Source organism: Hirundo rustica, chromosome 2, assembly GCF_015227805.2.
Source record: "Hirundo rustica isolate bHirRus1 chromosome 2, bHirRus1.pri.v3, whole genome shotgun sequence".
Taxonomy (NCBI): domain Eukaryota; kingdom Metazoa; phylum Chordata; class Aves; order Passeriformes; family Hirundinidae; genus Hirundo; species Hirundo rustica.
In genome coordinates this window covers 37,981,239-37,997,439 of record NC_053451.1, presented here as the reverse complement: position 1 = coordinate 37,997,439, position 16,201 = coordinate 37,981,239, and the positions used below count along the sequence as shown (strand labels likewise).

The window sequence follows — 16,201 nt, the reverse complement described above, 5'->3', positions numbered from 1 at the left end:
GCTTTCATGTTTTAGCCACAAATGCAGCACATGGAAAAATCTAACTACTAAGCAAGAAGGAAATAGTTCAGCTGATCATCTCCAAGTATGTTTTATGTTTACATATTGCAGACATTTGGCTATGATTTTCTGGTGGTAATTATTTTTAAGGCCTATAAGTAGACCAGCAAGATACTGGCTCTAGTGACAAACTGTGGTCCAGTGAATTCCCTTCTGTGGACTCTGTCCCTGTGGGGAATTCACTGGAGAGCTAACACATACTTCGGTGTGCTATGTGTGTGGCACTATGGAGATCACTCAGCTGGTAGGGGGCATTTAGGTGGGATTTTATATGAATTTAATAGTGACAGGAAGTCTGATTACGTTTCTATAGCAGCACTACTTGTTGAAGAGCAAGCTCTGCTTTCTCAGAGCAAGCAAGCTCTATGTCAGGGGAGGCAGGGGAAGTGCAGTCAGCATCCCACAAAAGGTATGAGCTGATGTAAAAAGTGTGTGAAAACTGATCTTACCCATCTGCATTTCTAGGTTAGCATGAGAGAGCATTTAAAATTTGAATAGCTAAATACTATATTTGATGTATGCTGAGTGAAAATAAAAATTGAAAATTGATTGTCAGTCTCCTAAAATGAGGCCCACTGCTGCGAAGTTGGGTTGCAACTTATTTTCAAAATACTTTCCTAATTTATTGATGAGGAAATAACATTTTTCCTCAAGCATAGATAGATTGCTGTGCAGAGAGCCAAATGTACAGAGTTCTTTTGAGATACCACAAATGATAAGCAGGTTGCAAGTAAGTGTTTTGAAAATTGCAAGGTAGCAAAAGTGTTCCTTGAAAATGTTTGAGAGGTTTTCACTGTATATTGAAAAGAGAAATAAACACTCAGGGCCATCAAAGTACAACTTTTGTGCTGGTTTGTGTACCTGCATCCTACTGCCTCTTTTTCTTTTCAGTAAGGGTGAAACATTGCTTTGCTTTCAATTGTCTCTTAAAAAATTACTTCATAGCTGGAATTAGTCACTCCAGGCTTTTTCTTAGCTGGTGCTTCAAATAAGCATAAAAGCTAGAATATTAATGATGTCTGAGTGTTACTCATGATTTGTGGCTTGATAAGCTGATCCCCACAAAGGCTTTCAAATTTCTGCCTTGTTTTTAAAGGATTGGAGAGAGGTTGCTGAGTACTAGCAGCTTGTTGTGCTTTCTGAACTGCATTCGGTCAAAATTAGCAAATTTTTAATCTTTGTTTTGTTTCTTCCACCCTTACCATGTGTAATAAGCACCAAGACTCTTAGTCTTGAGACACCAGTGGAACTGTACGAGAATTAAGTCCTCTGTGGATTGATTATAATGACTGCACCAGACTGCAGAGTTAGGACTTCAAATATCCCTTGTCATAATAAAGGCAGCTTTAAAGTGTTACAGCAAAAATAAGGAAAAACTTATAACATATTTAAATTAATTAAATCCTTGTGGTGTTACAGTTTTGGCATTATTGCTTTACATTGAGGGGGGGGTTTTTTGTGGGTGTTTTTCCTTCTCCTGGCTTACTGGAATACTGCAACTCACTCCAAGGAGGAAGATGCTTCGGAATGTCTGTATGACCTGCTTGTATGGATATACTTGCTAAATTCATGCCATGAGAAGGAGGGATGGATAAAACCTTGTCATTTTCCCTTTCTCCTCATTGAAGGACTTTCTTCCTTGTGCTGTAATTATTGCAGAATATTAGAGCAAAATTTTGATCTACTGTGTTGCCTGACCATGTTAACGGTTCTCCAAATTCTCCATGGTGTTCAGCTGTCCCTAACCTATAAAACAGTTTCTTTCTTTGACTTGATGTTTACATTCAAGATGATCCAACCATCAGGTTTTGTTTATGCCCAGAAACCAACAATCACTACTGATCTACCTTATCATAAGCCTCCTTTTACTTAAATCCAGATCTACTATAGTTTTTTGTCCTTTTATTTATGTTGGAAGTCCTCCTAGTCCATTCTGATACCATTTGATGATACTGTTCTGTGAGTATTTTAGTTGTTCCCTCTTCTTGTTTTTCTTTCATGACTTTTTTCCCAGAGGACAACTAATTAAATTTTTGCTCATCTGATTTATAAACAGCTGTATTATCTCTTCTAAGTGAAAAAATTGTGGCACATTTGTGTTTCACTTGTTTTCTAAATTGATTCTTACACTGACAATGGGTAGATCAATATTCTAACTCCATGGTTGTAATCACATCCTTAAATCAATATTTACAAAGCTCCTGGCAAGGAATAAAGTGCTCCCTCCATTTAGGCTGAGAGCAAAACAGTGCTCCAACATTCAGATCAGTGTTTTGGGAACACCAGAGTAATGTAAGATCTTTCTTATACTTTGGTTTTGTTTTCCTGTATTTTGTTTTACAAAACTACTCTAGATTTGAATATTACATTATAAATAACAGTGTGATCCAGAGCTAACAATGAAATCATTGGAGGAATTTTTTGGACAGTAAAAATTGCTAGTTTACAAGTAAATTTTTTAGCTAGTTTACAATTGCAGATAATTTTTAAGTAATGTGAGGACCACAGACAGCATATGTACATAATAATTTCCACAAGAATATTCCAATAAATTTTAGTTAAGGCAAGTATTTGTATCAAAGTATGGTGGCAGTATTACATATTTGGAAGTTTTCTTTTTTTTGCTTGCATTATTAGTTGATCTGGTTGTAATGTCTGCTAGTTAAAAAATGGCACTATAACAAAGTAATATCTTGTGCTTGATATTTAGTATTGCCTTTTATTCTGCAGGAGTTCATGCTGCTTTATAAAGTATATTTCCACATAATCATTTCACTGTCCACTTAAAAGCAATACCAAAGGTAGAGTTGGTGTGGGGAAAAAAACACCCCTAAAACAGAACGCAGAGCATTTGAGGATAGCCAGAAAAAAATGTTTCTGCTCACACAACACAAGCCCAGTTTCTTATTTAGAAAAAAAAATAATTGAAAGGTAATTTTATAAGTAAAAACCCTGTATTTGGGACTTAAACCTCAGTTCCTCAAGGAGCATGTCCAAGCTGAGTTCCCCTATTCCTGTGTAACTGCTGTAAGCACTAGGTCAGTATTTCCTGTCTCCCATCAAGGTGAAAAGATGGTCGCGAGCTCTTAGAAAATTGCAGATAGAGGGTAATATGTGTAGGTACAGGCTTCTGATATGCAATCATGTCTTTTTGTTGGGTATTGATTTACTTGGGTCACAAAAAACGAAGGAAGAATGCCTAGGAGGGTGGCCCTTCCCTTGGGCATGCCTAGTATGCAGTGAGTGTTCTCAGACACGTGGCAAAGCGTGCCCCAGCCTGCAGCGAGCACGGCTGGTGGGATGCTGGGAGAGGACAGCTCCAGACACGAGCTGGGACTGAATTCCCTTGCGCTGAGCTGGAGGCCACTTCACCCACGTGATGAAGCAAGCTGCTCTCTTTGAACTTCATTTTGTGAGGTGAAATACCAACAAATTAAGACTGAAAACATCTGCATATGACTGCATTTTTTGATGGATTTGGACTGCAGGCCATAATTCAGTACTTAATCTGCCTAAGCCTGTCAGCACAGGGAGCTGAACCTCAACCAGCTACTGTGTGTGATCCTCTCCAGAGAGCCAAGGCTCTTGGCAGCTTCTTGTTCCTACATCATCAGTCACCACAGCAGGCTTTAACCAGCCCATGCCTGTGACACCAGCTGTTGCAAAGCATTATTTTGGAAATGCATTGGTCATCAGCCCAAAATAAGTAGGCCAATTCAGATACTTAAAATCGACATGAGAATCCATGTATTTGTTTTTTGTGAAAAACTTTTGACATTGTGTGAAATCAGAATGTGGCTTCCCATGAAAATGGCTAAAATTTCTCTGCGGAATAAAGCGTTTTGTCTTGTAAAGTACTTAGCACTGCTGTTACTTAAATAATATGATGTGTAATCTGAAGTTATCAATAAGCAGTAATTAATATATTTTTAAGCCATTTTGCATAAAAGTACTGTGAAGTATTACTGTTAAAATATCAAATTTAATCCAATTTTGAATCAGGATTAAAAATTAATGATGTAAATTAATGTTTATTAAAGTGTGACGTCAGCTCACTTCCAACACTGGTACTTTGTGATACAGGGGCATATTTAGATATTAGTGTTGTAGTGAGTGCATTATCATTTTCTAGGTTTAAAGAATCTAATTCATCTCATCTTAAGTGATCATTTCATGTTTTTATCAGTAACAGGAAGCTTTTGCTTTCCCTACCAGCTGGATTTTTGCCAACCTCCAGGTAGAGCATAACCCGTTAACAACTATTGTTTGGTCCATTGAGGTTTTTTTATTTATCTGTTTTCCCTCCATACAGACACGAGAATATTGTAGCAGACAATGTCAACGTCCTTTCTAAAACTGAGGTAAATGTCATCTTCTGCTCTCCTCTCATCCATAAATCCAGATATTGTATCAAAGAAGGCTATCAGGATGGTGAGACATGTTTCCTCTTACATAAATCCATTAATTCTCTGTTCCCAAATACCCTTTTCTCCTTCATGTGCCCTGAAATATGCTTCAAGATGACTTGCTCCATGATTTTTCCAAGGACCAAAATAAAAATGACTTGCCTGTATTTCCCTGTATCATTCTTTTGGCCTTTCTTGACAACATTTAATTTCTCTTGTCCCCAGGGATTTCCCCAAAATTCCATGACTTTTAAAAGACAATACAGAGTCGTGTTAGAAGGACATTGGCCAGTTCTCTTCAACACTCTTGAATGCAACTCTTCATGTTCTGTATATCCTTATGGTTTGAGTTGTCTCAAATAATCCGATTCAATCTTCATCTCCTGATGAAAATTCTTCTTCTTGCGGTCTTTCACTGACACTAGGGACTGGGAGACCAAGGCAGCACTGGATACCTCAGCCACAGCACTGGATACCTGTGTGTGCTGTCACTGAATCCCACATGCCATCCAGGAGCAGGCTCACTTTCCTTCTTTCAGCCTTTTGTTATCAGCTGTAAAAGTATCAGTTGTAAAAGCTTTTCTTTTTGCCTGTAGCATCTCTTAAGTGTGTCTGTTTAGTAGAATTTTGCCTTTCCTGAGACCATCCAGACTTGTCCATGTGATGTTTCTAAATTTCTCTTTTGTAGTATGTCCTCACTTAATCTCCTCTTTGTGGCTTTTCTTAGTATAGAGAGCTCTGTCATGAATTCTCTTGTTAAGCAGACTGGACTGGTACACTTCCTTGTTTGGAAATTCTGCAAATTAATGTTTTCCCGCCGTTGGAAGCTGTAGCACATATAAACAATCCCCACCTCCCCGAAAACATAGGTTAGAGACTCAGAAGTTTCTTTAAGGTTATTCAGAACAAAATCTCTTTGTTATGTTGTTTTCTTAATATTTGGTGAGAGGAGGGAGAGCTAACTTACTCTATTACTTAATGTATTGTTTAGTCCTTAGATGGTGATTAGAGAAGATAATGTACCTAGCATGATTGTAACAATTTATGGCACCCTGATGGATTATATTACTGCAAAAGGATTCCAAAATAACAGATACTTTTTGTCATCTTAATATTCTGTTTCTTCAATTATCTTTATTAAAGAAATGTAAAATTTTATTATGAAACAGGAAAAGAAGCCTGAAGGATAAAGATAAGTAATTTTTACTATTCCTAAAGGTGTCTTTGGCGATGTTGCTCCTTCATATTTATGTATTTATGGAGCAAACTATATTAGCTTGAGATTAAAGCTAAGTATGTTCAATTTCATCTTCACCACATTATTTCTTGCTTTATGTAGTAATCAAAAGGTATATAATAAAAGTCTTACTTTCAAGGGTAATGACAAGACAAACTTTAATATAGAAATTTTAATATGAAATTATTTGAATTTATTATTGCTTTTGTTATGAGACTACAAAGTAGCAGCCATGTATCCCTGCTTACTTTCCTGTGGGATAGCTTGCTATACGCAGTGCATCTAAGAGAAAGACTGGGGAGTGTGGAGTGGTGATGATGAATGCTGGAAAATACAGCTCTTGAGCATCACTGAAAGCAGCGTGGCTGGCTCTTCAAGGCTTAACCACTCCTCCTGACTCTTTTCTTCACCTCTGCTCTCTGTAGCAAAAAGTCTTCTCATTGGATAAGCAAACATTAATTTTTGCTTGTGCAGTTCGAAACCTTTCAGCTGTCTCAGAGCCACAGATTATTTTGAGAGAGTGAGATAAAGAGGACAGAAGTTCAATTGTGGACTCATTTCTGGTGAGCTTGTAGAATCAGGAGACTGACTGCAAGTGGGAAGTGTCAGTACTCTTATGGTCTAGGATCATCCATTTGGAGCTCAGTTAGAATCCAGAAATGCATGTTAACAGCTGGTTGTGTTATTTCACTGAAGAATGTCTGAAAAGATTTGTACGATAAAGTATCGGCAGCAAAACTCAAATAAATTTCCTGCAGAGACAAATGAATAAATATAGTGCTTCAGATCTGTTAGCCTAAAACAGGCACCATTTCTGACCACGTGGATTGTAGTTAATTAAATGGTCAAATACATTTACACCCAGTCTGGCATGTGCTACACCATGCATGTCTGCTTGCTGGTTTTGTGAAGACCATTTGGTCCTGCAGCTCTGGATTTGCAATGTGCAGGACAAAGACATTCCTTGTCCTCTCACAGCCTGGTTTTCTTGGTGTGCTGCCATCCAAGGGGGGTGCTTAGTAAAAATACATTAATCCTGAAGATCTGATGGGGGCAGGCAGAACAGGATGAGGAGGCCAAGCAGCTTATTAACTACCACTTAGACATTTGGCTTAGAGAGAGAAGTCAGTCTGGGTTGTCCCAAGGAGGAGAGCAGGGGAAGAATTGCCTTACAGCTGGGTCACTGCTGATCATCTCTGTCCCTGTAAAGCTACACCTGCTCACACAGCCTCCTCCTGCATTGGATTGTTGTGACACTGGATTTTGCTTAAAATGAGTGCATGTTGTGGAAGCTGAAATCTGAACTAACTGCACTGCCTGAATTTTGGGGTTATATAGAACACAGACAGCTTGAGGGGAGTGATCTTATCAGTGGAGCAAGGGGGGAAATGCTGCCTTGGAACAGGTGTCTCGTACCAGTGGTATGTGCCAGTACTTTGCCCTGGCTATAGGTATTTAAAGTAGCCTGGTAAGAAGACTGGACTCAGTCTGCTGTTAAATTGCTCTTTGGTCTGATGTCATTCTTCATAAGTCTTTCTGTTTAAGGAATAAAAATAACAAAAACCCTTTTGATAACAGTTTTGAAATCTTGGATGCAAAGTGCTGTAAAAACAGAATTCATTTACATGTTTGAGAAAAGTGGAGGGCTCTGAGGAAGGGATGGATCTGTCCATTCCCTGAACAGGGCCCTTCTCTGTGTCAGGGCAGAGTCCTGTGTCACCTCTCATTGTGAAGGATAAGGATATTGAAATCATCTTCTCCTGTGTGAGTCTGGTCTTTCCTACCAGGACAAAACAATCAAAAATGTGGTGGTGTAGTGTGAGGGCAAGTAATGTGAAGTACTTTATGTTTCTGTCTCTCATTCTGTATGTTGCAGGAAGATGATGATGGAGGAGTTTTTCATTGCAAAGGGAACAAAGCCAAACTAGATGATGTGTGTAGTTATCCTGTGTCCAAGCTGTCCCTCTTTTTCTCTCCAATGTGCAAGTAGAATTTGTCACCTCATAGTATAACTGCAGCCTGTCTTCTGCTTTGTTCCTTTTCCTATTTAGTTTTGGTTTTGAGATTGAGCATATTTAAAAGTGTGCTTTTTAGAAAATTGGATTAAGAAAATTACTTTTTGTGAAAAAAAAAATCTTGTATATGTATCTTATAGTCTTAATGTCTCAACAGTTGAGACAAACACTGCCTAAAATCCTATGTTAATTATCATTTTTAGCAAACAAAAAAGTAAAATTCTAATTTGCAGTTATATAATACCAGGATCTTTAACTAAAATCCTTTTTTAACCATCAACATGTAAATTATTCACAGATGTTCTTAAGTTATTATTTGCATTGGATTATCTGCAGATAGGTAACAATTTCTCCTTGGTCTCATATTCCTCTGTACATATGTATCAAAACAATTTGGTGGCCATTGTGGAGGGCATTCTCTCAGGGAAGGCATTATTTTTTATTAATTTACATGAGCAACTTTTCATGGAAACATTAAATTTTGATAGATTTTGACGTTTATTTTTAAAAGGCGAATAGTTTTAATTGTGATGTAGGACTTGAGAAGATCATGTTATCTTGACTTGCCAGTTGTCCAGCCTGTACGTGTAAGCTCCTTGCAGCCAAACTCCATTTCACGGGAGATTAAAAAAAAAAAAAAAACAAAAAAAAAAAAAAAAAAAAAAAAAAACCCCAAAAAAAAAAAAAAACCAAAAAAAAAAAAAAAAAAACCAAAAAAAAACAACAACAAAAAAAAAACCTTGGGCAATGTGGAGGGGACTGTTGCAGAAAAGGAGGGAGTTGGAAGAAAATACAAAGGTGCTGCATTGAGGAAGGGAATCCAGGAAACACTGCAACAAGGAGGAAGGAAAGAAGAGGATGCCAGATTGAGTGGTTGAGCAGTACAGCGGTAAAGAAGGATGGACAGAGAGTGCAGCCTGGGATATTAGATTGGGAAAGAGGATTCAGGCTGATATTTTGAATTGCTTTTTTACCTACAGGCAGAATTCTTGACCAAACATTTAATTTAAGCGTCTTTAACTCCCAGCAGAGACCCTTTCTTTGCCATGACATAGACATCTGTGTGCTAAGAATGCAATTTTGTTTTGTGTTTTTAGAAAGTCGTATGGATGTCAGACACCCATCTTTAACACATCAATGTTGTAGTCTGCCATCTGGTCCTGGGAAAGTGGTACAAATAGAAAGTTTGGGGTGTGCTGGCTCCCTGCAGGACAGGGGCCTCCTCAGCGCTGTCACTGCCTTTGAAGAGAACTGGTTGTATGTCTTGAGACAATTATTTTGCTTTTCAACTGTGTGAAGTTACCACTCCCTAGTAATAGCCAACATTCTTTGTACATAAGAAGCCCCCAGTCTTTTTGACTGTGCCTATTTATAAAACCTGATGTTAGGATGATTTGCTTGGGCCATACTACTGATCTGTTAATGTATGTACTACTTTTTTTCAGATGCAACGTTTGAATACCACTGACCTGGGGTTTTTTGTCAGAATTATGTTTGAATACCTAGATAAAATCTAAAATCTGGTATTATCAGAAAAATAATTTCTTTTGATGATTTTAGTGAAGAAATATTAAACTGCTTTATTATTGAACAAAAGGAAAATACAGCAGAAATTATCATTATTATTAGCATTTTAAATTTCAAAATTGTTTTCTGGCTTCCTAAAAATGCTTATAAATCAATTAAGTTCTACTGGAAATATGCAAAAAAAGGCTTTTTAAGTGAGCTCTGTGATTAAACTGTCCTGATGAAGACATAATATGCTTTGCTTTTGAACTATCTATGGATAGGACCAAAATTTTATTCAATATTTATTTAGATCCATAGATCGTAATTAGAGTTGTGCCCATCTTGCTCAAGGATTTAGCATGGCATATGCATTACTTTCTGATAGAAATAAGGTAGCTCAATATTTGATTACTGGAGGAAGTATTGGAATATAGTAATCACCTATTTGATTTCATCAGCAGGTATAATGCATTTAGGTTGGGTAGAAATAGCAAAACTTTGCTTTTCCCCAGAATCTTACTGGAATTCCCTCCCAACAGGCAAGTCTGATGAGTAATATCCTGATTCTGTGACGAAGAGAAAAAGTTGTAAAAGAAGCAGCACTACAAAATAGAGAGAATAAAATTAAGTGTCTTCCCACTGGGGTATTGTGTCCATTAAGAAAATCTAACCATTGTACTACAGCATTCCTCTCCTCAAAAAGTCTCAGCTGACAAATGTGGGACTAGATAGCTGAAACAGGCTGGAGAAACCTTGAGTTGTAGATTTGAGATTAGACTGTAGAGTTTAAGGTAGAAGCAATATGATGCTACCTCTTGTTATCTCTGCAGAATGCTTTGTTCATGTGGCCCCCACTCTCTTATTCAAGTCTGAAGACAATTTAACTGTTGACCAAAAAAAGTTTCTTACTTCTAATATAGAACTTAATTCTTCAGCTGAGATTCCCAGAGCCTCCAAACCAGAAGGTTTCATGACTGCAGATAAAGGATCAGAATTTCTTCTTGTATTGTATTTTTGAAACCTACAAATTGCTTGGAAAATCAGGCTCCCTACCTGTAGGCATGTCCCTTGTTTGCTTCTGGAAAAAGGAGCCCTTTCTTAACTCTTGAATACATTCTTTGGTAGGTAATAAACATGCATTGTATTTCTCTTGGCTTGTTAGGGAATAAATAAGACACTAATTAAAACCTTGAAATTTTTCCAAACCTCCTCCCACAGCAATATCCAGATTCATACAAATTTGTATGAGTCAGACAAACGTTTGATGAGATTCAAGTCAACACACACCATTTTGTTTTTCTGTAACTTGAAGCAATTACAAACTACAGTTGGATTTTTTTTCCAATTAAAAAATATGAAACATAGTCTCATTATTTTAATAAAGCAGAGTGTTTGAATCAAAACTATGAACTATAAACTAATGAGTGGCTTCTAAACTCTGGACACATGTGGAACTGAAAGAGGTCTATTGCAGAAGTTGAAAATCTATATTTAATGAATACACCCACTATATCTATTAAATTGGCAAGATAATAAGTGTGCAGCCCTCTCTTTTACTTCAGAACAACACACTCAACATAGTCATTAGCTGAGAATTTTACCAGACATTGCAAATACACTTCAGCTGCAGTTTTCAATTACTTTTGGATTCTGTATGGCTGTTTAAGTATCACACTTGCCAATCTGGCCTGAGTACTCATCTTGTATTGTTTGTTCATTTATAGTGCCTACTCTTGTGGCTTGAATAGTTACGGCTGCAAAAGTTACAGTGGTGGGTATTTGGTGTCTTCTATTGACTTTGGCATAATTCCTTTCTCATGTCATTCAGCATTGTCCTGGATAATGCATAAACCTGTGACATTTCCAGTCTTCAAATGTCACGTCATGTAACAGAAGAAACTGGTTTGCATTGGGTATGTCCATCCTTACAGTGGGATAAAAAAACCCTTGTCTTATGTATTTTTGAACGACAGGATGTTTCCAAGGTTTCCACTTCTGCCTCTGCCCAGTCTTTCTTTGGCCAAATGGTGCCTCTCATATCTCTGTAGAATCCCAAGATGTTGATAAACTATAGTCATCTGAAGGAGGAACAAGTTAATTGATTTATTTTTGGCAGATCTGTGCATGATATGTTCCTTTCAAATAGAATGGGCTGGAGAATCCTATCTATCCCTCTGCAGGTTTATACCTTTTAGTCTCAGCTCCTTTATGTGAGAACTCTATAGTTACAAGTTTCATTAAGATGTGTAGCAAACAGTTCCCAGGTAGCAGTGGACAACTCTTGGGTTCCTTAAGTGGATTTTGAGTGTATTTTCCAATGCAGTTTTCCCCAAGTTATTCTCAATGGAGAACATCAACAGGAACATAATTTGGGTATGCTGCCTTTCATAATCACAGTGTGTCAGATTTTGATGCAGCTGGTGCCATTCAGCCCACAGCAAAGACACTCTGCAAATAGAAAGCACAACTTCATAATTATAAAGCTAATACACACCTTTTGGTTTTCATCCTCACATGTTATGTGGAGATTGCCTTCCTGCTTGTTCCATAAACACTGTCTGGATAACATATGGTCGGTGAAGTTGCTCTGAAAGCCAAACATGATTTTATTTTGTCTTCAGGGTGAAGAAGGGAGTTACGGAAGAACAAAAACCTATTACATGGTATTTTTTTGTGTGCTGGTGGCTTTTACACCTCTTTTCCCCTTCTCCTTTCTTTATGATTGCTTCTTTGTCTTGATGAGACGTGATGGAAGGGTGCTGAGATGTGATGGAAGGGTGCAAACAGGCTGATGCTGTGAATGTGTACACTAATGTCTGATAGTTAAAAGGCAGTATATTCAGGGAAGAAAAAAACCAGACATTTCCACCATATACAGGGGTCATTTAGAGGCTTTTGAAAGCTGTTTTCTAATCCAGGATTGAAAATATGACACAACAACTGATGTATCTGAGTTAACACTAGGGGACCTTGCCAGCCAAAGTGGTTAAAATCAGAAGTGTTTCTGATCCAACATGATGGATTCTGTTTCTATAACTGTTGTAGTTTCAGGAGGTGAGACTGGCCAAGCTTAAAAGTGGGCCTTGGGTTCTGACTCCTCTTGGCAGGGCTGAGTTCTTATTTAGTTAACTAGGCAACTATTACAGCAACATTTTACAATCTGAATGAAATCTTAAAAACCAAGATTTTTCAAGTTTCCAGGTAAAAGTCACTTAAATGACTGTGTGACTGCCAAGCCATCAACAGGCTTTGTTCATTTTGAATAATTTTATGTGGTTTTTAGATTAGTCATACAAATTAATAGACACTAATGTATCTTTGCCCACTGTCACCTGGGCAGCATGCAACAGCCCTTTCTACTCTTCCTCAGCTTTTATTCTTTCATGCTAAAAATCTATTGACAACCAAAAAAGTAAAACGTTTCCTTGCAATTTTATATCTTTCATTTCTCTATGATTTGCAGGCCAAACCTGTTTACCCTCCAAGTACAAGAGTACTTTAACTTGATGCTCTGCCAGCTCATGCAGAAATTCAGAATTGAAACTGGGTCTCTCATGTGAGCATAAAGATGTGGGTTACTGACAAATATGTGCATTCATCTGTATAGTGCACACCACATGGAGCTGGAAAAATACTGAATGATGGAGTAAATCAGTAGATCAGTAAAACGCCTGAACCATGGTGTTGCAGTTTTGTTTCTCATGAAGATGTTGAATCTGAAGCCACTATTTCTCCTATTGTGCTTTAGGTGCTGTAGCAGTTCTGATCCCTCGCTTAGACCTGGTGATTTCTTTCGTCGGAGCCGTCAGCAGCAGCACTCTGGGACTGATTCTGCCACCTCTGGTTGAAATACTGACTTTCTACAAGGAAAACTTAAGTTTATGGACAATATTTAAAGATGTTTTTATAGCTGTTGTTGGATTTGTTGGATTTTTAACAGGGACATACGTGACGGTTGAAGAAATCATTTATCCTGCATCCACAGTTCTTGCTAATGCAACAGGGAGCTTTTCTGCAGATTCAAATGCTACAGACTTGGCGGCTGGCTTAAAGTAATTAACCAGGCACTGTGAACTATTTCATTCCTTAACAAGAAATTCTTGACTCAGGACCTGCTTTCAACTACTGGTACTGTGTGAAGAGGTACAGTTTGTAAGAGATGTAGGATATACATGTGAAAATTCATTATTTTTTTAGAAAGTAATTATATATCTCTTCCGGACTTTGAATGAAAAGTTACAAGATTTTGTTTTGTTTATCAAAGCAATATTACTTTCATGCAAAAGCATTCAACATCACACATGATAAGCAGTTTATTTTTGTACATTTTGGTAACTGTTACTCTGACCCATTTTTTACACAATTTCTTTATCCTTGATTTCATCTATATGAAAGTATGAAATACTATATTTTTTATTACCTGTGGCTAGAAGTCTGTAGACTACATATCTATATTTCTATTGGAATATATAATAATTATTTTTGCATTCTTATGTTTTGCCTTAAGTAGTACCTAACATGCCCTTTACGGGTTTTTTTGCTTCTTTTGTCTGTTTTGGAAGAAAAAAAATAATAAGTTGGTATCTGAGTAGAAATTAGTTTTGTTCAGCAAGCCTGCATGCTGAGTCCCCGTGTACAATCCTGATTTTCAGTGTTCATATTTGACTTTCTGTCTCACACTTCATAGATGACTTCCACTCCAAATGTTGAAGCACTATTTTTGGTCTTGTTTTTCTAAAAACCCTGTGGTTTGTGCAATAACATAACTATTTATCATAATCATTCCTGTTATGAAGAAACAAATTTTTCTAAGGGAAATTTTTAATCATAACATTCCCCCAAGAAATATGTTATGCCAAAACCTCTCCACGGTAGTCATACAAACTAAGATAGAAATATATGTAATATTTTGCCTGCCTTCAGTATATTCCTCAGAAATCTACCATTTGGAAATCTACCATTTGGCATTACAGTGCTAGAGTAATATACTGCTAAATATATCTATATTTTGTTTTCTCTTAAGAATATTTCCACTGTCATCTACCATCTGGTGACTGTAATGAGCACTTTTATCTCCATATTGATGAGGGCATTTCTGATAGGGATTTGTTACAGCATGTAGTTTTAACTGCATGTATTTGTTCAAGCAATAGTTCTGAGTGATGCTCTAATTTTGATTTTAGCATGGACAAAGTTAAATACTTGGCATGCACTTGGAAGGGATGAGTCTCTGCCTGTGTGATACCACAGAATCAACCTTTCTTATGGAAGTGCCACAGTGGAGCAAACACAGGTAGTTAGCAGAGAAGAAAAAGGGTAACTTCAGCTTTTCATCTTGAAGGTTTCTTAGTCTTTAAGCTGTTTTAAATGAAATCTCAGTGTTTCCATTGTTTCACAGTGAATTTGTTGTTTACCTAACCCATACACTACACACAAATAGAATATATTTCTGTGCAGCATATTTTACTTGACATGAAATACTTCTGCAAGAAACATCTTTGGTAGGACTGAGAAGATAGAAATGCAAGTTGCTTTTCCTCTTGGTTTTTCATCTTTCTACTTGTGTATTGGGAGAATGAAGGACTTTGAAGTCCATTTGTATCTGTTCTGCTTCAGTTATGTCCTGGTGAGCAGCTCTGAGAAGGTGCTTCTACCAGGTGCAGAAGGATTTAACCAGTTCAGAGTTTGGTGGCAGTTCTGTCAGGTGCAGGTGAATACTGCCACGGTCCTATCAATGGATATTTGCTGAGCTGGGTACCTACAGCCTACAGAGGTGGCCCTGGTACCCAGTGAATGTGACACATCCTTGTGAGAGTCAGATAACTTGTTCAGAAGCTTGATAGGTTTGAGGGTTCTAATCGTAGCCATCAGCTGTTGGAAAGGCTGGCCCGAATACACAGCCATGCACATCCTCCTGCTCTGTCTTACTGCAGTGCAACCTGTCAAGGCACAAGTTTCCAGAGCAGTGAGTGGCCACCGACTGACCAGGTATGAAGTAGTGTTTTTATGCAGTTGGCCAGTGTTGCCAAGTCTAACAATGTTGTATCTTTCGAATCTTTAAAATGTTTATTAATATATTTTGCACAATGTCAATTTTCTCCTACAGTGTAGGATTTTTATAGTTTTAACACTCATACAGCACATTTGCATTGCCTGCTCTTTCAGACAGAAAGAGTCAGGAATCAGAATGTCCTGCTTTGGGTAATATTAAAATGTCATGTGGTATAAAACTAAGTCTGACTAATGAGAGTGTCCTGTGAAGCATTGCCAAAGATTTAAAAGGGAGGAAATTTGGACAGAAACCTCTTCTGAATAAGAGTGTTCATTCAGCTTTTGAAGTGCTGTAATATTAGTTGCAAGTTAAGAGGCAGGGAGTGAAACAGAGATTTCATAGATATGGTTTACATTAAGGTATATATTTAAGATGGAAATGTACTTTAGCGCAAGCTAAATTAAACTGCAAAATGTGTGTGATTAGCTTATGTTCCTGATAAGGAGCAGAAAGCTATTGTATTTATATACTGTACATGAACTTATATTTTACAATATAATATTGTTAACAGTTTTAATGTAATTTAATCATTAGATGCACTACAAGTAACTGGATAATTTTCTTGTCTGTAACTGTTCATCCTCAAGTACTGGGCAAATAAGAGGATGGGTTTGCCTGATGTTCTGTAAAACTTTATTCTTCTCTATCAATAAAACTACAAATTACCCTGCAAACTCAGTGTTATCCTGCCTGTCACCACTATTGCGTCACTAGAAGAAATAGCTGTCCTTATGCAGAATTTACCTTTGAAGTTGTCCAAGGAATAATGACTGATATGAGACCCACAAGCAAGCTCCATTGCTGATTTTTCATTGATAATAAATCTCATTTTAAAGTCACACAGGCACTCCTGAAAAATCCCACCTCCACTCCAAGGATTTTCATGAGGGCAGAGTTAAAGTTAGGCTTCTGCATCTTTTTA

The 16,201-nt window shown here is 37.4% G+C and overlaps 1 protein-coding gene across 3 annotated transcripts in view; it reads left to right on the top strand.

Moving 5' to 3' along the window:
- SLC36A4 (solute carrier family 36 member 4) overlaps positions 1–15,740 on the top strand; it is an 86,844-nt gene extending 71,104 nt beyond the window's left edge. For 2 of the 3 annotated variants that reach the window (XM_040056968.2, XM_040056969.2), the window contains one exon: positions 12,976–15,740. In XM_040056968.2, coding sequence (XP_039912902.1) covers positions 12,976–13,283 — 308 coding nt within the window. In that variant the 3' untranslated portion in view covers positions 13,284–15,740. Of the gene's footprint in view, positions 1–4,372; positions 4,492–12,975 lie in introns of all 3 variants that reach the window. The other variant, XR_005699674.1, reaches the window with a different exon arrangement.
- Positions 15,741–16,201: the final 461 nt, after the last annotated feature.